Source organism: Mirounga angustirostris, unplaced genomic scaffold, assembly GCF_029215605.1.
Source record: "Mirounga angustirostris isolate CCGP_5_RB_7025 unplaced genomic scaffold, mMirAng1.0.hap1 SCAF_17, whole genome shotgun sequence".
Taxonomy (NCBI): Eukaryota; Metazoa; Chordata; class Mammalia; order Carnivora; family Phocidae; genus Mirounga; species Mirounga angustirostris.
Window position 1 is genome coordinate 2,454,076 of NW_026991725.1, and position 22,365 is coordinate 2,476,440.

Here is a 22,365-nt window from a genome sequence, read left to right on the forward strand (position 1 = left end):
TGGTAGAGTGCCACCCAGCTCTTGGGTCCCTGGTGCAGGAGAGGAACAGGGCACAGGCAGGGTCCCCAGGATGCTTGGAGTAGGCTCCAAGGTGCATAGCCTTTTTCCACAGTTCTGGAAACACACTCGGAGCTGGAGGTGCAGGCGCTGGTAGAGTTGGGGCTCAAGGTGAAGCCCAAGTAGGGGCATTGTCAAGAGAGAGCACAAAAGCCCTGAGCTCTTGGTGGCCCTGCTGAAGGTGGCCCCACAAGGGACAATCAGGAGGATGGGGTGGCACCTTCCTTAGAGCTGAGGAGAACCACCGTTCCCTGGAAGCCCAGCTCTCTCCAACAGCCTCTGCCCCCGCCCCCCAACACCCTACTGGGCAGCTTCCCTGACATTTATATGAATCAATCTTTCTCAGTGTGACCCCTGTCACACCTGGGTGACCTGACTGGTAGCGGGTGCCCAGTGACCTGTCCTGGTTCACTTGCTATACAGAGAGACCCGGATACTTCAAAAGCATGACACCCACGTGGGGACATCAAGTCACAGAAACGTCTCTGGATAGGGGCGCCTGGGTGGCTCAGTCGGTTAAGCGTCTGCCTTCGGCTCAGGTCATGATCCCAGGGTCCTGGGATCAAGCCCCGCGTCAGGCTCCCTGCTCCACCATGGGGAGTCTGCTTCTCCCTCTCCCTCTACTTGCTGCTCCCCCTCATTGTGCTCTCTCTCTCTCTGTCAAATAAATAAATAAAATCTTAAAAAAAAATGTCTCTGGATAAGTCATTTAGGCAGGGTCAAGGGGAGAACCTCCCTCCCACCATGCTGCATGTGGTGGGAGTCTTCTACTCAACCCAGACCTTCATTTTCTCCGATGTCACTTCAGTAGCCCCCCTCATCCTCCCACCCCTGACATCCACCTCTGGGCTGCTCATCTTCCTCCAGGGTCCCTCTTTAGATGCCGCGGCCTGGGATCTTGCCCGCAGACCACACGGTCCACATGGCTTCCCCCAGCAACCTCGGTCCCATCTGCACCAACATGTCCCAACCCGTCCCACCAGCCCCTCCCCAGGCCTGCTCCTGCCCCAGCCCAGCCCTGCACGCCAGGCCCTGAGCACAAGCATAGCACCCGGGCAAGGCCATCAGACCCTGCCACTGACCCTCGTGCGGCCAGGCGAGGGACTGACCTCCACACACCTGTTTCCTCACCTGCAAAGTGGGGATCATGACCTCCCAGGGTGGCTGGTAATCCAGTGGGCTCTCAATCACTAGTAGCTTTTGTTATTTATAACTCCTGTCTTTTGAGTCTCCATCCTGGTTGTTCCTCTCTGAATTCAGCCCCTCGTTATTACTACTTGGATAATTCCGCATTCAACAGGCTATCCAACCCACTACACATTCCCTCCTCCAAACCTGCCTCTGGAAGGAACCTCCCCAAAGACCTACCAGTTTGTCATTCCCTGCTTCGCACCCTTTGATGGCTTTGCTGCCTACAGGATCCTCAGCAGCCCGCCCCATTCCTTCCGTCCCCCAGCCCGCCTCTCCCCCCTCCCCCTCCCTCCCCCGGCACTCCCCCACACCCCCAGTCGTAGCTCTTCCTCTCACCCTGCCTCTACACAGCTGTGTCTCCCGAAACGCCCTCCCCTGGCACCTGGGTGCCCACCCTCCTGGCCCGGCTGAGAACCAGCTCTACTCTGCAGCCCTCCAGCTCTCCTGGGGCCCTGCGCACCGGATCACCCCACACCTCCGCTACACATCTCCACATCCCCAGGCTGCGCAGCGCTTTCACCAGCCGTGAGCTCCGGGGGGCAGGGCCTGGCGGGAAGCTGAGCTAATGGGGGAGTCTCCAAGGGCTGCGGGCGTGACCCAATGGCCACAACTCCTCTCTCCCTCTCTCTCTCTCTCTCTCTCTCTCTCTCTCTCTCTCTCTCGGAAGCTCCAGGCTTGACCTCAGGAGACTGCGTGCTTCCCAGAGGCCACCCTCGCTTGGCAGCTCCTCTGCGGCCTTTGTCCTAAAGACACGGAGTTCAAAGGCACGGCACGACAGGGTGAACAGAACGGGCCCTCACGGAGATACTCTGTTCCTTAGACGCCGGAGCGAGGCAGATGCTCCGAGGCGCCGCGTGTGTGGCGTGTGGCCCGATCGCCCGAGCTCGGCCACAGCAGGCCAGTCAACTCCTGCCAAGCAGCCTGGGCGACGCGCAAGCAGCCGGAGTGGGCCCGCGGCGCGGACGAGTTAAGTGACTCTTCCCGGGAACTGAGCAAAGCCGAGTAGCTGAAGGAAAAAATTCATCTTGCTCATGCGGCACAAACTACACTCTTCTACATCTGAGTCAGGTCGAGGAGGAGAAAGGACAAGGCGAGGGGAGGACAGGGCCGCCGCTGGAAGGGGCGGCGAGTGGACGACCTGCCCCCGGCGTCCCCCCAGGAGGCGGGCTCCGCGAAACACCGCCGCCTCCCAGCCTTCGCGCCCCCTCGGGGGGCACTGTGGAAACGGTGCGGCCGCTGCGGACACCGCAGGACAGCTCCTCAGCAAATGAGACATAGGCTCGCCACAGCACCCGGCAACTCCACTTCTGGAAAGGATGGAAAGCAGAGCCGCGAAGGGAGATTTGCACACCCACATTCATCGCAGCACTATTCACAACAGCGAGAATGTGGAGGCAACCCGCGTTCCCATCGACCGAGTCCCGGAGCGACGAAGTGGGTTAGGTACACCCAGTGGCGTATTATTTGGCCTTAAAAAGGCAGGAAAATCCGACACAGGCTCCCACACGGCCGGACCCTGGAGACATTACGCTAAGTGAAAGAAGCCAGTCACTTTCAAACGCTGCATGATTCTGCTTATATGAGGCACCTGGGGAAGTGAAACTCCCAGAGACAGAGGGTAGGCTGGTGGGTGCCAGGGACTGGGGTGGGTGGGAATGGGAGTGTTTAATGGGTGTAGTTTCGGTTTCACAAGATGAGAAAGTTCTGGAGATGGATGGTGATGGTAGGACAACCATGTGAATGGACTTAATGCCCCTGAACGGTACCCTTAAAAATGGTTAACATTGTAAATTTTATGTGATGTACATTTTACCACAAATTAAAACAACATTTTTAAAATCTGCCTCCTGTTTTGCGGGACTCAAGCTCATCCAAGGAGCAGGGTGGGGCAGCCCCCACTCCACAGGCCCAACAAGGGGCAGACTTGAGATCTGAAGGGTCATTTGTGGGGCCCTCTCCCTCCCCAGACTCCCCGGCCTTCTCTCTTCTGTTTCTCACTTATGCCTTGCTCTTCCCCCTCTCAGCACCTTGTCCACACACCCCTCCCTTCCCCGGGCCTGGGACACTGTCTTCCAATGTATAAATTTCTTGTCACCATCTCAGCTCAAATGTCAGCTCATAGGGGCTCATGCTGTGCATCCAAAATAAAATAGCTCCTCCCTACATCACCCCCCACTGGCTGTCACTGTGTCTCCCCCTGCTCTTTATGGTTTTGCCCACCGCTTTCTGAAATTACTTGTATTTAGCTATTCTTGTTCATCTTGCCTTCTACGTCATCCACTCCACAGAGGTGAGGCAGGGCCCCAGCGCATAGCCAGGATGCTCAGAACCAGCCTGCTTGGTTTCAAATCCTGGCTCCACAACGAACTCACTGAGGGACCTCGGGCAAGCTTTAACTACTCCGTGCCTCAGTTTCCCCATCTGTAAAAGGGCGATAGCAGTGCTGCCCCCATAGGGCTGTTAACAGGACTGAGTACGTTGCTGTGTGAAAAGCCCTTACAACAGTGTCTGCGTGGTCAGTGAGAGGGGTACTGACTATCAGGGTTACTAGCACTGCTCCCAAGGGCCGGGCTGCCTCCTGCCTTGTTCATCGCCGCTATCTCCACGGCCTGGCATACAGTTGGTGCCCAATAAACACCGTAGAATGAGCGAAGGACAGAATTCTGCAGAGACAGCCCTTAAGGAGAGTCCATTTCATTTGCAAAGACAGGCACAGGGAGCTGAGCTAGCTCCAAAAGAGGGGAGAGTCCCCCAAGAGGGCTCCTCCATTCTCTTGCCCGCATCGGCCCCTGGCCCCTCGAGGTGGGCTCAACCCGGCCCCAGGTATTTAGCTTTTGCACTGGGAACATCCTGAGAATATTCAGGCTGCTTCTGAAGGTCCTGGGAAAGTGGCTAAAAGAGCCGTTTCCCCCGTGGCGGTGAGGGCAGCCCGCCAGCCCCATTGCTGGCACTGGCCAGAGTACAGGTGGGAGGGCGGCCTCCAGACAGGGCCATCTGGATTTGTGTGGGGTCCCCCAAGGCATCTTCCATGCTGACACAGGCACCCACTCTGGGATCGAGCCCTGCATCGGGCTCCCTGCTCAGCGGGGAACCTGCTTCTCCCTCTGCCGCTCCCCCTGCTTGTGTGCTCTCTCTCTGACAAATAGATAAATAAAATCTTCTAGGGGCACCTGGGTGGCTCATTCGTTAAGCGTCTGCCTTCGGCTCAGGTCATGATCCCAGGGTCCTGGGATCAAGTCCACATCGGGCTCCCTGCTCTGCGGGAAGCCTGCTTCTCCCTCTCCCACTCCCCCTGCTTGTGTTCCTGCTCTCGCTATGTCTCTCTCTGTCAAAAAAATAATAAATAAAATCTAAAAAAAAAAAAAAAAAAATCTTCTAAAATAGAGGCTCCTGGGTGGCAGTCGGTTAAACAGCTGCCTTCGGTTCAGGTCATGATCCCAGGGGCCTGGGATCGAGCCCCGCATCGGGCTCCCTGCTCAGCAGGAAGCCTGCTTCTCCCTCTCCCACTCCCCCTGCTTGTGTTCCCTCTCTCGCTGTGTCTCTCTCTGTCAAATAAAATCTTTAAAAAATAAAATAAAATAAATAAAATCTTCTAAAATAAATAAATACATAAATCTGAAATCAATCTAGAGTTGACTTTTGTGCCTAGTATGAAGTAAGTCAAGATACATTTTTTCCATATGAATATCCAAATAGCTTTGCATTATTTATTCAAAAGACCATTCTCTGCCTATCAGTGGCTCCACTGTCCTAAACTACACTTTTTATTTTCTCTCATTTTTGTCTCAGGTGTATGGAAATACTGATTTTCTGACACATATGTTAAACTCATGGCAACAACCCTGCTAATAAATTCACCTACTAATTGTAACCATTTGTATTTAGATTCTGTCAGACTTTCTCATTACATAATGATGTTATTCACAGATAATGACAGCTTTAGCTATGCTTCTCCAATCCGTATATCCTACATTTCTTTCCTTGCCTGATTGCACTGGGCTGGCTGCTAGTTCAATGTTGGATAGAAGCAGTGATAAACATACATAGAACTTGCCTTATTCCTGATTTTAAAGGAAAGTTCTCAATATTTAACCTGTGAATATGCTTCTTCTCCTGCATTCTTTAGAAAGATGGCCCTGCTTCTCCAAGGAAGGGAAATGCTGTGACTACTTTGGCCTGAAAGAGTGGAAGCCCAGCATGGCCCCGCGAACACCCCTGGGGGACCCAGCTCCCCACCACCCGGCTGGGGGACCCAAGTAGGCCACATGACCTCAAATGAACCCCTGTTCTCCAGCTGTGACTGGGGAACAGCTTCACCACCCCTGCTCTCCCTGCAGCTTTGTCCCGAGGATCAAAAAGATGAGTTTTGTGAAAGAGCTTTCTAAAGCCTAAAGGACATCGCAAGGTAAGAAAGACCACGGCCTCGGTGTCCACTGTTTGCAAGAGCAAGGATGGCCTGGGGGAGGGTGCGGGCCCCTGAGCTGGGGTGTGTGTGGTGTCGGGGTGGGGAGGTAGGGGGGAAGGCAAGGGGAGCAGAGGGCCTTCAACCCTGGCCTGAGCCTGAGCCGGGCCTGGGGCTAGGATTTTAGAGCAGAGGTTTTCGAACCAAAGAGAATCAGCTTCCCCTGGAGTGTTTGTTAAGCACAGATCAATGCTCCCATCCCCAGAGCTTCTGTTCAGTAGGTACCAGGGACTGACAGTGCTCCCTCCGAATTCATGTGTTAAAGTCCTACCCCCCACTGGGATGGTGTTTGGAGGGGGGTCTGTGGGACGTGACTAAGGCCAGATGAGGTCATGAGGGTGGGCCCTCAGGATAGGATGAGTGGCCCCAGGGTTCCTGCCAGCTCCCTGGCTGTGGGTCTGGGCTGACTTCCGCAGGACACACCTCCTCAGAGCCTTGCTTGGGGGCAGGAATCAAGGAATCAGGTTCAAGCGTGGCCCCTTCCCTCCGTGCTTCCCTACTTCAGGTGGGACGCCTGATCCCCCAACAAGCTAGACTTCCCCTAAGGACTTTGAGCAAAGTAGAAAGAGTCCCTTTTCCCTAGGGACTCAGCACACACTATGGAGACCGCTGTTCCATAGGTGGGCCCCTCTGTGTCCACACCATGGAACACATTTTGGCTGAGACCAAAAAAATTGCGACGGCTTCCCCTGCACGGTGACCACGGCATCCCGGGCTCAGGCTGGTTCTCCGGCAGCCCTCTCTGGCCTCCCCCATGGTTGCTGAAGACGGACTCCCAATCAAACCAAAAGCTGGCTGACTCAGCTCCTAAGCAATCAGAAGTGCCAGGCCTCTCTAATTAAGCAGCCAGCCCCTCTCCCTTCCCACCACAGCCCTCTGATAATGAGGGCTGGGAGCCCGGGCGTGCAGACCCAAATACGGAGGGGGTCACCACACCAAGCGCCCCCCTCCACCCCCCCCGGCTCTACTGGCCCACTCATTAGCTTGTGGCTGCTGAATGCGCCAGGGCTCTTGCTGGGGACAGCTCCGTGTGGCCAGGAGCACCTGAGACTTAGATCTGGATACTTCCCGTGTCAGAGATCCCCCAGCATCCCCTCTGCAGCCTGCCCCCGCCCCCACACTCAGACTGCAACCCACGCCCGCACATGCACAGCAATAGCACTTACTGGCAGGCACAGGAGGACCATGGCTCCCTATCACACAGGACGGACCGAGTGACCCTCCATCACCCACCTGCTGCTGAGAAGATGGATTCTTTTAGACCATGGGGCCCCGTGCTGTGCTGCCTCATTTCCAGCCCTACCGTCTCATCCCCAACGACAGGCAGTGCTAACTCGCCTCCCACGGTCACTTTGTCCCCCTGCCATCCACTCACCAGACAGCAGCGAGGCTCATCACTTATGAAGACAAATCAGATCAAGTCACACCCTGCTTACAACACTCCACTGGCATCCCACGAAACCAAATCTCAACTCCTGATCTTGACTTACGAAGCTCCTACGTGATCGGCATGCCCGCCTCTGGCCCAGATGCCTTCATCAGTTCCTCGAAACTGCCCAGCTGCTTTCCCGCCTCAGGAACTTCATGCTCGCTGCCCCCTCTGCCTGGAACACTTTTCCATATAGATCTTCCCAGGACTGGCTCCTGCTTGCAGTTGGGTCTGAGCTCAGAGAGGTCCTCCTAGTTTTACCCTACTCCACTGCTCTGTTCTAACTCACTACAGAGCCTTCAGTCTATTGGACAGTATTTTGTTTGTTTGTTGTCTCCCTTTTCCCACTCCTGGAAAAAAAATCTCCATGAGAGCAAGGGTTTTGTCTCTCTTGCTCATGGTACTGCCAGCACCTATAACAGGGCCTGCACATAGCGGGCCCTCTACTATTTGCAGAATGAATGAATGAATGACACAATCTTCTCAAGGATGGAGAAGAAAACACCCAAATGCCTACTAGCACCCTCCCCTCCCACTTCTACCCAGGAGCAACTCCCCTTGGAAACCCAAAGGCCTCTTCACCTTGCTGCCCGAGCCAAAACCAGGTCCTCAGCCTGCTGCAAAATAAGAATAATTTCAAATTGGACCAGCCCAGGGGCACCTGGTGGTTCAGTCGGTTAAGCGTCTGCCTTTGGCTCAGGTCATGATCCTGGGGTCCTGGGATCGAGCCCTGGATCAGGCTCCCTGCTCAGTGGGGAGTCTGCTTCTCTCTCTCCCTCTCCCTCTGTGTGTGCTCTCTCTAGCTCTCACTCTCTCTCAAATAAATGAATAAGATCTTAAAAAAAACAAAACAAAACTGGAACTGCCAGTACTCCAGGGTACAATGGGGTGGGGAGTGTCAAGAGCATCTAGAAGAACATTTTTTACCTTCCCTCCCCATGCAGCTGAGATCCTCCCCTGGGACTGCCACTGTTGTCTAAGAAAGGCTCTCCAGGGACCCTTCAGCCGTCAGGACAGCAGCCTGCCCCTACAGCAGAGGTCCCAGACTTTTCCAAGAGAAGAGACATGGCTCTGCCCCCTCATCACGGTCCTGCAAACCTAAACGTGTACAGCAGTTGTGGGTTGAGGGGCAGAAAGAGGAAATAGGCTGCTGGGCCCCACTCTCCCAGGCAGAAGTCACAAAGTATAACCCAATCTGCCTAACGGTTGCAAGCAAGACATTCCGAGACCCTTTGCCTACTGCCTATGTTGGTATATAGTCCAGGGCCTAAGGAGGGCTTAAGGAGGAGTTGGCACTCAAGCCCACCTCTATCCTGCCGCCCAGGCCCCTGCCACATCTTCACCGTTCTTGCGACCCTTCACCAGCAAATCCACATTCCTTAGCCCAGTTCACCACATATCACAGAAGAGGGGGGAAATGATCTTAGCTGAAATCCTGGTTTTTCCACTTACTAGTTTGGTATATTGACCTTTTTGCATCTGGGTTCTCTCATCCAGCTTTTGAATGCCACTCAAAATTACCTTATCAAGGTGGCCAGTGGCTTTCATGTGGCTAAGTCCATGTTTACTTCTTTGACTTCTCTATAATCTACGGTCCTCTCAGCTCTAGCCACCCCACACCACCCCATCCCCAATCTTCTGTTTCCCGTTATTTCTTCCTAGAATGTATTACTTCCTGAAATATTCTTATTTATTTGATCATTATTTGGTTTCAGTTCCCTCACCCAATATAATCTCAAGAGAGAAGCTTCTATCTCTTATTGACCAAAATAACTCGAGGCTTAAAACACATGAAAGATGGGTACCAGTAAAACTAGATTGAAAAACAAAGGAAAGAGGAAGATATGGTATCTTGGGAAGAGCTCTCTAAACTAGGAGGGCAGTAAAGGGAAGTCCCCTGATGACAGCTATGCAGCAACTAGTCTATGCTGGAGTATGACTAAAGGTCTAAAAGGGGAAAAAAATGTAGGCTCCATGCAATAGACAGTAAAACTGAGATGCTAAATAATCCTAAGGACTGGAAGGCACATTATTCTTGGGTCAATAAGAAAAGAAAGGCATGGAGCGCCTGGGTGGCTCAGTCGTTAAGCGTCTGCCTTCGGCTCGGGTCATGATCCCAGGGTCCTGGGATTGAGCCCCGCATCGGGCTCCCTGCTCGGCGGGGAGTCTGCTTCTCCCTCTGACCCTCCCGCCTCTCATGTGCTCTCTCTCATTCTCTCTCTCTCAAATAAATAAATAAAATCTTTAAAAAAAAAAAAACACTAATAAAATTTACTGAGTACTAATGTGCCAGACAAGGTTTTTAAGACCTATGCATATAATATTTAATCCTCACAATTTTCTAAGGTACATGTTATCATTATCCCTATTTTACAGATGAGGAAGATGAGGCTCAACATAGTAAACAAGTTTTCTGAAGTCATCCAGCTAGTGGAAAAGCTGGGTATGAATTCATACCCAGGCCTGTGAGACCCAGAGGTCCAATTCCCGGAGCTGGCCCTAGAAGCCAGGCCATTCAACCTTAGGCCCTAATTCTTCTTGCCAAGAAGCACAGGATACCGTATGCACACACATGCACACAAGGACACACAAGGACACACACAGACACATACAACACACACTGCTGGGAGCCAGGGTGCAAAGCCGCAGAGCAGGTCCAGATTGGGTAGCCAGCGCAGGGCCTTACCTTCCTGCAGTCTTTGCAGAACACTGATGAACTTCCCAGGAAGCCCAGCACCTCCCCACAGAGCAGACACTGGGAAAGGCCATTCCCCATCACGTTCCGCCTCATGGTCTCCAGCCGCTCCACCAGTCGTCTGCAGCACAGGACACAGAGTCAGATGGAATGTGTTTCCTGTCTCCAACCCGAGCACTGCCCAGGTATGGCTGCCATGGGGCCCCAGCGCTATACCTTGGCCCATGTGCTGTTCCCTCACCTGGGATACTGTTCCCTGCCCCACCCCTTTTCCAGGCTACCTCCTAATCATTCATTCGCTCCCCAACTATTAATTGAGTACCTACGATGTGCCACACCCTGGGGATATTGTAGCAAACAAGCCAGAGACAGACATGGTCCCTGCTCTCATAGAACATATGTTCAATAAAGATAAAGTCCATAAAAAGTCAACAAGCAAACTGAGTTCAGACAGGGGGAGTGCTATGAAATCAAGTAAGTGCGTGGGGAGAAGACTGAGAGGCAGCATATCAGGTGGTGATCAGTGAAGGCCTCTCTGAGAACGTGTGAACTGAGAGCTAAAGGAGGACAAGGCCAAACCAGGTGAAGAGCAGGGCTTGGGGGGGGGGGGGAACTCCAGGCAGAGGGAACAGCTGGTGGGGGAGGCAAAGACAAAGGCCTTGGCACATTAGAACAGCAGGGAGGCCAGTGTGGCCATTCCCTGGAGGGGCGAGGAGGGGACAGATTCCATGGGTTTTGTAGGACACAAAATGGAATTTGGATTATTTTCTAAGATCAACATGAAGCCACTGAAGAGTTTTACGTAGAGGAGGGATTTGATCTAAGGGACATTTTAATTTTTTTTATTTTAACTTTTAAAAGTATTATTTACGGGCGCCTGGGTGGCTCAGTTGGTTAAGCGACTGCCTTTGGCTCAGGTCATGATCCTGGAGTCCCGGGATCGAGTCCCGCATCGGGCTCCCTGCTCAGCAGGGAGTCTGCCTCTCTCTCTGACCCTCCCCCCTCTCATGCTCTCTATCTCATTCTCTCTCTCAAATAAATAAATAAAATCTTTAAAAAAAAAAAATCTTAAAAAAAAAAAAAAGTATTATTTACTTACTTACTTACTTATTTAATCATTTAAGTAATCTCTACACCTGATGTGGGGCTCAAACTCAGGACCCCAAGATAAAGAGTCACGGGCTCTTCTGACTGAGCCAGCCAGGCGCCCCCCAAGTGGCAGTTTTAAAAGCTTACTCCAGCCGCTGTGGAAAGCCAGGACTACAACAAGGGAGTGCAGGTGAGGAAGCCAGCAGGAGATGCTGGGAGGCCCAGCAAAGGGGCACTGAGGCAGCATCCATGGAAATGGGGTACAGGAGGTAAGAGAGAGAGATCTGGGATGATGTAGAGGTTTTGGTCTGAGCAAGTGTGTGGATGAAGAAGCTGGAGGAAGAAAGAAAAAGAGCTTTTCTTTAAGCTCTGATGCCAAGTGTCCAGGAGCCATCCCTGAACCCTGTTAAGCCTCGGATAGGTGATTCCCCTCAGGGTCCCATGGCCCCTCAGCCCACTGTGACTCCCTCTTTTAATAGCAACACTTCAACCCTCACAAAACTGGTGGCCACTTCTGTTTTGATGGCCACTGTGTCTCCAGTCCCCAGGGGACACTCAGGGAAAATTCTTGAATGAAGGAACACGGGACAGAGTGCAGGTACATTATCTCAACCTCCCAGGAGGAGGATGCTATTTTCCCCCATTTTAACAATAACAAGACTGAGGCTCAGAGATATAAAGTCACTTCCCACCAGCATTACACAGTTCCTAAGAGGTAGAGCCCAGGGCCCAACACCGAGATCCGCACCCCCCACTCTCCCGGGAGGTGATCAGGCTCTGCCTGGGGGCCAAGGGGGAGCCGCCTCTACCTACATGCCCTCTGACGTCCGCAGAGGTCCCTTCCACACTGTCCCTCACCCAGGAAACTGCAAGGCCCCGGGAATAAACCCAACTTGAGCTCTGGCCTGAACTGCTTGTTCATAGGGGCCCCGTGAGTACAACCCTTCTAACTCATGGAAACAGGATACACCTCCTCCTTCTGAGACAGTTAGTCTGAGGCACCGCCTTCTGGGGTCATTCCACATCTCTGTCAAACCCAGTGTTCACAGTGGGAGCCAGACAGATGGATGGGGGGGTGCAAACACTTCCCGCTGCATCAGGGAGCCCACATGAAACACCCCCACCGGCTCCCAGCATGCCCGCCTGGGGGAGCCTGAGGGATGCGGCGCTGGCTTGTCAGTCATGAATGTGGGGCTGCACAGCTCCTCACAGGACCCTAGGAGAGGGCAGGGTCAGGCAGCCTATGTGGGGGAAAAAAAGCTAAAGACAACTGGTCTGTCTGATATACACCCTTTTTGTAATAAAATGACAGTAATGATATGTCCGTATTATTGAGGCACATTTAACAAACTGGACAGCAGGGTCCTAGTAGTGGTGCTTTCGCTTTTAGAACTGTGCATTTCTACAGAGTCTGACTTTTTAAATGATCACATACTTAATGAAAAAGATGAACAGAAGAAGAACAAGGAGATCAGAATCAAATTAAATCCTGTCCGATGCGATGCACTGCATTTGTGTTTTCCTACTTGTGTTTTTCTGTGTCTTTCCAATTTTCTAGGAGGTATGAATTGCTTTGGTAACTCAACAAACAAAAAGAGACACAACCAAACTGCCTGAGGGCTGTATAGGGGTCAGCTCAGGATGCTGGAGGCCAGGAGAAGAGCTTAGAACAAGCTGGAGAGCATCTCTTCTTGGAGTCCTTGCTGGGGCAGGACCGTCCACGCTCAACTTCCACCAAATCCCTCCTGCAGCTGGACCACGGCTGACCCTCACGTGTGTGGAGCTGAAGAGCCCCTCACGATGCTCATTCGTCCCCCCACGGCCTCGGGCCCACGCAGGAGCCACTAACTCCTTCTCACAGAGGAGTGTACAGAGGCTTTGCGGGGCTGGGTTATGCATCTACACCCCAGGGGTGTTCGGGCAGAGCGGACTCACTCCCTGCGGTGAAAGCCAGCGCTAGGACCCAGGGTGCCACTCTCAGCGCCCCCGATCTGACACTAAGTGACTTTGTTTCCCTCTCAAGGATCTTGCTCCCTCCCGCCCCAGCTCAGAAGCAGCCCTTACCCGATTCTCTGCTGCTCCATGACATCCAGCCGCTCTGCCCTCTGGATGACCTGCAGGATGGCCTCCACCTCGGCTGGGCTGAGGCACTGGCTCTTCCTCTGCTTCTCTGTCTGGTAGGTGTGCACAGACCAGCCCGTCTGCAGCCTGGAGAAAGCACAGCCAGCCCTGAGGCCACCGCAGTGCAAACTCAGGTGGCCCCACCATATCCCGAAGCCCCCCCCCCCCCCCCCCACAGAACAGTCTGGGGACAGCCCAGGTGCTGCGTGTCCAGAAGAGGGGTTCAGGGAACAGGGCAGATGTTTTGAGTGCTGGTTCTGACACCTGCCAGCCACCGGGCCCCACAAAGACCAGCGGTGCCACCTTAGCATGGTGGGAGGCAGGAGCACGGGGTGAGATCCTCTGGACAGAGAAGGCCACTGCCACAGCACGTGGGGCTGTGAGGGAAGAGCACGGAAGATCAGCAAGACTGAGATCTGGGGCGCCTGGGTGGCTCAGTCGGTGAAGCATCTGCCTTCGGCTCGGGTCATGATCCCGGGGTCCTGGGATCGAGCCCAACATCGGGCTCCCTGCTCAGTGAGGAGCCTGCTTCTCCCTCTCCCCGGGCCCCGCTCCTCCCTTGTGCTCTCTCTCTCTGTCAAATAAATAAAATCTTTAAAAAAAAAAAAAAAAAAAGACTGAGCTCTGCGGCATCTAAGTGAAATGGAGCTTACTGTGGGATAGGAAAGAATGGTAATTAGATCAGAAACGAACCCTGAGTATGAAAGGAGATGCCCACAGCAGTTTGCAAACGAGAGGGTTTGAGGGCAGGAGGGCAGTGCCGCCCCACGGAAGGAGGGGAGGTGGCAGGAGCGCCACCTCCCGAGGCTGCGCCTGAGGGCTGAGGGGAAGAACTCACGCCCTTCCTATCTTTGTGGAGGGAATGCGAGTGGCAGTGGCAGACCAAGCCCCAACTCGCTGCCCAGGGCCCCAGCCTGTCTGAGACATTCTGCGCCAGGTGCTAGGAACACGGAGGCGGGCCAGAGGGCAAAGTCACCACCTCGAAGAATGACAAGAGGCTTGGGGACACAAGATGCCCAATCAATGACACCAATATTTACTTAATGAAAAACGAGAAGAGCTATTTCGTTCAAGACCTATTTACTGGGCGTCCCCTTCGAGGCCAGGCTCGGTAGGTGTTGGGGACATGCTGCTGGGCTTCCCTAAAGAAGGGACAGCAAGCAAGAGTCTCTGATGCAGGACACAGGGCAAGAGGATGAGGCTGTGGACGCCTTCCTGGTGCTCCCTGACACAGATGGACACCGGTGGTCTCACTTCACTGCCCCATCTGGGCTACTGCAGCCAACTATCGACACGGTGTACGTCAGGGGAGCTAAAGACCATGTCCTTCCTCTGTAAGTCCAGCAGGCTGGTTAAGATGAAGGGCTCAGACCGGAGTCCACTGGATGGTCTTACCTTTGGCTCGGGCCCTTCCCAGCCGTGAGAATGTGGGCAGCTGCTCATCCCGGATTTCCGGCTCTGTCCCTTTAAGGGATGCCGCGCGGAGTAAATGAGACAGGGTATACCCAGTGCTCTGCATACAGCGAATGCCCAATTGCTTAATCAGTGGTACTTAATGATGATTACTGTAATTCTCAGGGGCAGAACCATCAGGAATGGCTTGACCAAAGAAGCAGTGCTCCTGCAGGGTTTTGCAAGATGAACAGGTGTTTCCCCCACAGAAAGAAGGAGATGGTGTTCAGGCAAAGAAAAGCCGCATGTACAAAGGTGCAGAGACATGAAGTAAGGTGCCGTACTGAGGGGCTCCAGACTTCTAGCCTGCCTATGTCTCCAAGTTGAAAAGAAGCACTGCCCTAGACCAACGCTTTTTGAAGTGGTCCTCACAGAGCCGGGGGAAGCAAACAGAGGGAAAGGGGCAGAGCTGGGAGTCCTTGGAGTGGCCAGGGGCACACGCCCACCTTTCCTCTGTGTACTGAGCAGACTCAAGCGGTTTAGGCCCTGAAGCAACACTCGCCCACCCCGAGCTGCAGGTTTTCTCCACCTGAGCATTGCAGGGATTCAGGTAGTCAGGGATGGGCCAGGACACCCTCCGTGTGTGACTCCCTGGGCCAGGGAAGGAGAACTGGAAAACAGGGTCCCTAAGCTCAGGTCTCCCCGTGGAAAAAGGCAGGCCCAGGACACAGAAATAGGAGGGCATGGCACTGGCACTGCCATCCATCCTGGAGGGTGCAACTCCTACCCAGCTAGCTCCTGGCGCCAGCCCAGAGCACAGCAGACCTCCTCGCACCAGACCCTCCTGTGATCACTTAAGGCCGGCCTCCCCTTCAGCCTCCCCTTTTTTCAGCAGAGGAAGCTGAGAGCGGTTAGATGGCTGGCCAGCCTCCTGACCCAAGGAGTCCATGGTCAGCGGCTGCTGACAGCCCTGCCTCCCTCTCCCTCTCCCTCTTCCTCCCCCTCCCCTGCTCACGCTCCCCCCCAAAATAAATAAAATCTTAAAAAAAAAAAAAAAAAAAGGACTTCTCTTAGATTCCTGGTAAAGATCCCCTCCAAGATGGGTTGAGTCCATTCTCAGATTTCCCACAAAGTTCAGGCATAGCTCCATCTTGGGCCTAAGCATTATTTCAAGGCCAAGTAGGACCCTCTGTCTCCTCTCTAGAATGTGAGTCTGGAGGACCAGCCCTACACCATCTGGCTCCTGCCCACTTCCCCAGCTTCCGTTCACCTCACTCACCACCTCACTCTGTACTCAATCCACACTGGCCTCCTGTCAGGCCCTCTACATGTCCTGTTCCTTCTACCTCAGGGCCTTTGCACAAGCTGTACCTTCTGCTTAGAAGCTCCCTTCCCCTATTTCCATCTAACATTTATCCCTACTCCAGGACTCAACATAAACATCACATTCTCAGGGAAGCCTCTCCAAATCCCCAGATTAAGTTAGCACCTGCCTTCACCCCACTGCCTGTTTCTGCTGTCGAAGTAGCTGCACATGGGTAATTATATGTATAATGCTCACCTCTCCCCACCAGTGCCTTAAGAAAAAGGACCACGTTGGTCTTGCTCACTGCTGTGCAATCAGCACCTGGCACATAGTAGGGGTTTAGAAAATGTCTGGTGGTGCTGGAGGACAGAACTGAGCTGAAGCCAGGGAAGGCAACTTCCCCAGGCCTCTCAGAGGAACCCTCAGGGCACAGGACCCGGATGCAAGCTTTGTAGTATTCTCCTTTACGGAGCCTGGCATTACAAGGCAGCATACCCTGGGGAGGAGATAAAAGCATCTGTTCTACTAAAAGATGCTACAACAGCTTCGGGCTGCTGCTGAGTGCAAGACGAGGTCAGGGAGAACTGAAGGAAATGCCAGAGGGGTCACCAGGGCTCACACCGAGAGCACAGCTTTCCCCAGCTCCTTGTATCCTGCCAGGGAGGACCCATCATCTCGCCTGGCATCGGAGCAGAGAAGGAGAGCTGCTGGCTTCATCCCTGCTCTCTCCCCCGTGGGGGCTGTGCAGGGGGCTGTGCAGGGGGCTGAAAGGAGCAGAGCCATCCCAGTGAGAGGGACAAATTAACTGTTGCACAGAGATTCCTGCAAATCATGCAGGACTCCACTCTTGGGCGTTTCGGATTAATTTTTCTATCCCTCTTTGATGTTTCAGCTCTGTCCCCCTGCAGGCCTGTAACATCTAACTGCAAATTTCTTGAACTTGGTCCCATTTGGGAAATGCTGGCTCCCATAATTGGCGTGGTTTGACAGATGAAGAGGCCTTCTTGGGGGCTTATCAGACACCAGGGACCTCCAAATCCCTGGATGGAGAGGGAAGCCTGGAAGGCAGGAGAGGCATCTGGGAAGCCCTGGTCTCCGGCCACAGGGGGGACGTGGGTAGAGATGGACTGACCTAACTGGGTCTGAGGGGTCACCAGGCTGAGGGATAACAGGAAAGCTGGGACCTGAAGGGGACAAACCAGAACCAGAGAGACCCTGGCAGTGTACTGGAGGAGACTGGGGACACTTCGAGGCTGGCTGTGTTTCAGCCCGGCGGGCAACTCTTGGTTCACTTGATCAGCCTTTGCTCTGTCCTGTCAGTGTGAGGCCCTCGCCGTGAAGCGGGCATCCAGGTATCAAAGGCTTCCCGCCTCCAGGGGCTCAGGGACTGAAGGCTCAGTGACGTACTCTCACCAGAGAAGGCAGAGGAAGTGGTTTGGCCCCCTGCAGCCTGCTGTAGGCCTGGCAATCAGAGGGGCCTGGGCGTGGGTCCCCAGCTTGCCATGGGCAAGGAGCGCAGCCTCCCTTTCCTCCTCTGAGAAATGAAGGTACATTCCACATGGCAAATGAGTGAATGGCTGCTCAGTGCCGACCTCGGGGCCTGGAGTGTGGTGTGCATCAGACATGCACTTGTCTCCAAACTTCTCTTTCTGGGTCCCTGATATTGAATCTTGCCCCCAGAAGGAGGGGAGTGGGGACAGGGAGGGAAGGCAGGCCTGGTAGGGCCTTGGAGATACTCACTTGGCTCGCAGAGCAAGCTGCCGATCGTTGGGGCAAACCCACTGGTCGTTCCCACTGCCGAAGATGGTGTCGGCCATGGCTCCGAGTGCCCAGCCAGGGCCAGGAGTCACATCTGAGGTGAGAAGGGGGAAAAATCAAGAGCACATCATCAGCTGGGGTGCAGACAGCAGCCAGGGTCCCTCAGGCACCAAGCACTGGCACTTCCGGCGCATCCCTGTATCTGGCCGCCTGCAGATGCCTTGCCATCAGAATCCTCTGGCTAAATACTGTTCCCTCAAAGCTCCTCTTTCGAAAGGATCATAATTTGGGGAGGGTTGACTAGGTGGCTCATGCAGCTAAGTGACCAGATTGGACACGACTGGCAGGACATCAGAAGTTAGAAGCAGAAGGGCGGGGGGGAAGAAGCACAAGTGGAGGGTACTTGACTCCTGCCTCTCCCAAGTACAGCCCCTACCGTACTGAGCACGGTGCCGAGTAGCAGGGGCTGGGGCCGGGGGGCACAGAGCTAGACAGCCCGCGGGAGCCGTATGCCCCCTCCCAAAGCTGGGGGGCCCACTGTGGCTGCTCCAGGCCCACGGGTGTAGCTAAACGTGGCCACCTTCACAGGTGCTGCTCCCCAACATGTTCTGCCAACCCTCACAGGGCTCCCCAGAGCCAGAAGGAGGATGGGGAGCCACAGCTACGGCCAGGACTACAAGGGAGATGGCACCTTCGGGAATCTGCAGGGAGGCCACCCTGCTCCAGAACTTCCTGGTGCTTTAACGTGCGTGGTCCAGCTCAGCTGCCTTTCTCCTTGCCACCAAGGCTATGACCAGCTCTTTGATGATCTAGCATAAGGGTACTGCACATGTATGCTGGAGTGTGTGTGTGTGTGTGTGTGTGTGTGTGTGTGTGTTGTGGGGAGAGCAGGGGGATGGTAACTCAATCCCAGAGCAAAGATGAGGGGCTGCACTGAGTTATCCACTGCTCTGGCCCAAACCGATCTAGACCAACAGATCTCAAACACAGGAATCCTTCATACCCTTAAAAACTACTGAGGTTGGTGGGGCACCTGGGTGGCTCAGTCAGTTAAGTGTCTGCCTTCAGCTCAGGTCCTGATCTCAGGGTCCTGGGATCGAGGCCAGCATCGGGCTCCCTGCTCCGCGGGAAGCCTGCTTCTCCCTCTCCCGCTGCCTGCCGCTCCCCCTGCTTAAGCTCTCCCTCTCTCAAATAAATAAGATCTTTAAAAAAAACAAGCTTGCTTATGGATGTTCATAGCAGTATTATTCATAACAGCTAAAAGTGGAAATAATTCCAGTATCTGCCAACTGATAAATGTAGATCATTTGGCATTATCCATACACAATGGAATATTATTTGGCCATTAAAAGTGAAGTACTGATAAAGGCTATAATGTGGCTGAACCTTGAAAACATTATGCTAAGTGTAAGAAGCCAGGCACAAAAGGGGCACCTGGGTGGCTCAGTCAGTTAAGTGTCCGGCTCTTGATTTCAGCCCAGGTCTTGATCTCAGGGTCGTGAGTTCAAGCTCCACACTGGGCCCCATGTGGGTGTGGAGTCTACTTTAAAAAAAAAAAAAAAAAAAGCCAGTCACAAAAGATCACATGTTGTATTATTCCATTTACAAGAAATGTCTGGAACAGGAAAATCCACAGAGACAGCAAGTAGATTAATGGTTGTCAGGGGCTGGAGTGCGGGTGGCGGGAAGAAGGAATGAGTTTCCGCTAATGGGTTCAGGGTTTCTTTTTGGGGTCATGAAAATATTCTGGAATTAGGTCATGGTGATGGTTGCACAACTTTGAGAATAAACTAAGACCAATGAATATCCTTCTAGAATGTGAATTTTATGGTATATGAACTGTATCTCATTAAACGGTAATAAAAATTATTGAGAACAGCAAATTATGTGGGCTGTATCTATTGATACTTACTACATTAGAAATTAAAACTGGGGGAAAAAAATTAAATTTTAATTCATCAAAAAACAATAAACCCATTAGATGTTCATATATTTTATTTAGAAAGCTATGTTTTCAGAACAAAAAACAACTAGTGAAAATAATGGCTTTGTTTTACATTTTTAAAAATCTGTGTAATGTTTGGTTCACAAAAGTCAGCTGGATGTCCATATCCGATTTTTTGTTCAATCTTTTGTGATTATGTGGTTTTGTTCAAGTGTATGACGGACATCTAGACTCTCACAAATATGTACTACAGTTGGAGTATTTTAACAGTCTTTCCAGATAATTGTGGATATTCTTCTTTCATAGTGTACCAGATTCAACAGATGGTAGTTTCTTAAAGATTAGTTCAAATGTGGCATCTGAAACCGTATTAATGAACTTTTCCTTTTCTGTACATTTGTGAGAGAATGGGATACAGCATTTTATTATTATTATGAAATAGTTTTGACCCTGTGGATTTCCTGAAAGGTGTCAGAGACCCCCCAGGGATCCCTGGCTCATGGTTTGAGAACTACTGTTCCAGACCAATGTCACCGATTTCTATGATGACCAGCAGGGGTCAGCGTGTTGGCTGTAGCCACAGAGACCAAGCCCATGACCTTGACTGCAGTGGTCTCTCTATCCCATGCAGCACATCAAAGCACCTGCTCTCCACTGTGGGCCACCTTGGGAGAGAGCGCTGGGCACATCCAGACCCTAAAGAGCCACGTGTGGAGACCCCATGGCCAGGCCCAGCACTAGGATGCCACCATCACCCAAGGGCCTCCTCAAATCTAGTCTTGACCTTCTCCCAAATGAGGCTAGCATACGATCCAGGGAAACACAGACAGGGTCAAAAATGACACACTCATCACACAAGTGTAAACCAGCGTCCCACATCCAGCCTTCAGTGCTCTACGGTTTGTTTTGTTGTTTTTCAGAATTTGTTATCTCGTGAATAGTACAATCACACTGCCACGTGGGTATGAAAAGCATTACTCTGTTCCAAGTAAATGTTTAGATCACACTACAATTCATTAGCCCTGCTTATTATTGTTTAAAAGAATACTCTAGAAGCTTCAAGAAATGGAAGTGATGGGGGTCTCCCTGACCAGGAGAGACCTGACTTGGGTATACTGGGCATCCAGTTGGTCATTTGGGATCTACGACGGCCTGCAGGGGCAGCTGGACACAGTGAGGAGGGGGTGGCCCCTCTACTCTACCAGACACCCCCACAGAAGCTTCTAAGCCCAGAATGTGTACAGCTGGGGAGTGGGGGGGTTGAGGAGAAAGAAGGGGTCCTATGCTCTCAGGCTCAAACCTTCATCTCCTTTATGGTGAGGACAGGTGGGGACATCCAGGAGAAGACAGCACAGGTGGAGAGAAGATGCAGCAGTTCCTCACAGGCTGAAATCAATCTTTAGGGAATGAACCCCTTTTGTCCCCTTTGGGTCACTTCCTAGGGGAGCAAGGTCCTTGGAGATCACTGGCAAGAGAACCCCCAAGCTAACATTTATCTTTCCTGTGACCCATTTGAGTTCTATTCCTCTTCTTTTGTTTTTAAAACTTTAGCCAAAACAACTCTGCAACCACCCACTATTCTGTTACTCTGGCTATTCTGTTCTGTTCTTTCTAACTCTCATCACTGTTTTTCCTGTTGGACAGAAGAGAAACAAGGGAGGTTAAGAGACTGAGGAAAGGTCACACAGCTAACTGTGCTGGTCTACTAACCCTTCGTTCCATAGTAATGTCTCTGTATTGGATCGCCTTCCGCCGTAGGGCGGAGGGAAGGATTTGGGGGGCAGTAAAGAAGGGGGAAAGAAGACCCAAGGAGGAGAGAAAAGACCCACGGAAGTCTGGCTTTTATGCAAACTTACTGGAAGGCCAGGAACCAGTCAGTTATCTTCCTTGGGCCTGTGTTTTCTCATAGGTCCCCAAAGTGGCTGAGACAGGCTGGAGGGACCACCCTGAGTCCCTCCAGCGGAAGGTGACTCCGACAAGCTGCAGTGGGGAGGCACAGGTGGCAGGCGAGGGGGGGTGCGGCTAGAGAAGGGTCCTGAGGCAGGAAGCTGGTGGCTGCTCCAGCCCGGAAGGTGGGAAGTGAGCCCCACCCCAGTCAGTCCCCTGGAGCCGGAGCAGGAAGGCACTCCCTGTCCCCTGCCTCTTACTCCTGAGCTTCAGGGAAGGCGAGCAGACAGACGTCACCTCCCGAGGCGTCGGGCTGTGAACGCGGGCTGGCAGGGTCCTCATCCATGCTGAGATCTGCTACGATCACGGCTGAGCCTGTCCACAGGGGTGGCTCCGGGAGAGAACTCGGGCTTCTGCCCAGGTTGCGGCTAGCGCTGTGTAAGGCACAGCCGTCCTCCGCCCACACAGAGCAGCCTCGGGACAGGTGGTGAGAGAGCAAGGGCCACACGTCGTCGGGAAGCTGCCAACGGAGCCAGCTTAGGTTCTCCAAATCTCTTCCGCCTGAGCCACCAGCTCCCTGACTCGCCAGCCAAGCCCTGTCCCTGGCTTCCTGAACCCTCTCCATCCAGGGGGCTCCTCTGCCAAGCTGTGTGCTCACCACCAGCCAACACACACCAGCTGGGCTCTGCTCCCCTCCAGCGGTGGGTCCCGGAGGAGGGCCAGGGAGGGCCCCTTCCCAAGGCCCCGTCGCTCTTAAGAGCTGGGTCCTTAAAGCTTCCAAAGAGCAGGGCCATGGGAGTTGAACGTGGACTGCACTCTTGCATGAACAAATGCCAATCTGTCCAGGTCAAAAATCAACTGATGGGGCGCCTGGATGGCTCAGTCGGCTGGGCGTCTGCCTTTGGCTCAGGTCATGATCCCAGGGTCCTGGGATCGAGCCCTACATCGGGCTCCCTGCTCCACGGGAAGCCTTCTTCTCCCTCTCCCACTCCCCCTGCTTGTGTTCCCTCTCTCGCTGTGTCTTTCTCTGTCA

General features: G+C 53.2%; 1 protein-coding gene across 1 annotated transcript in view; it reads right to left on the reverse strand.

Annotated features, from left to right (window-relative positions):
- RPH3AL (rabphilin 3A like (without C2 domains)) overlaps window positions 1-22,365 on the reverse strand; it is a 147,325-nt gene that overhangs the window by 73,246 nt on the left and 51,714 nt on the right. Inside the window, 3 exon segments of the mRNA XM_045889588.3 lie at window positions 9,826-9,955; window positions 12,988-13,131; window positions 17,483-17,594. Of these exon segments, the coding sequence (XP_045745544.1) occupies window positions 9,826-9,955; window positions 12,988-13,131; window positions 17,483-17,559 (351 nt within the window). The 5' untranslated portion in view covers window positions 17,560-17,594.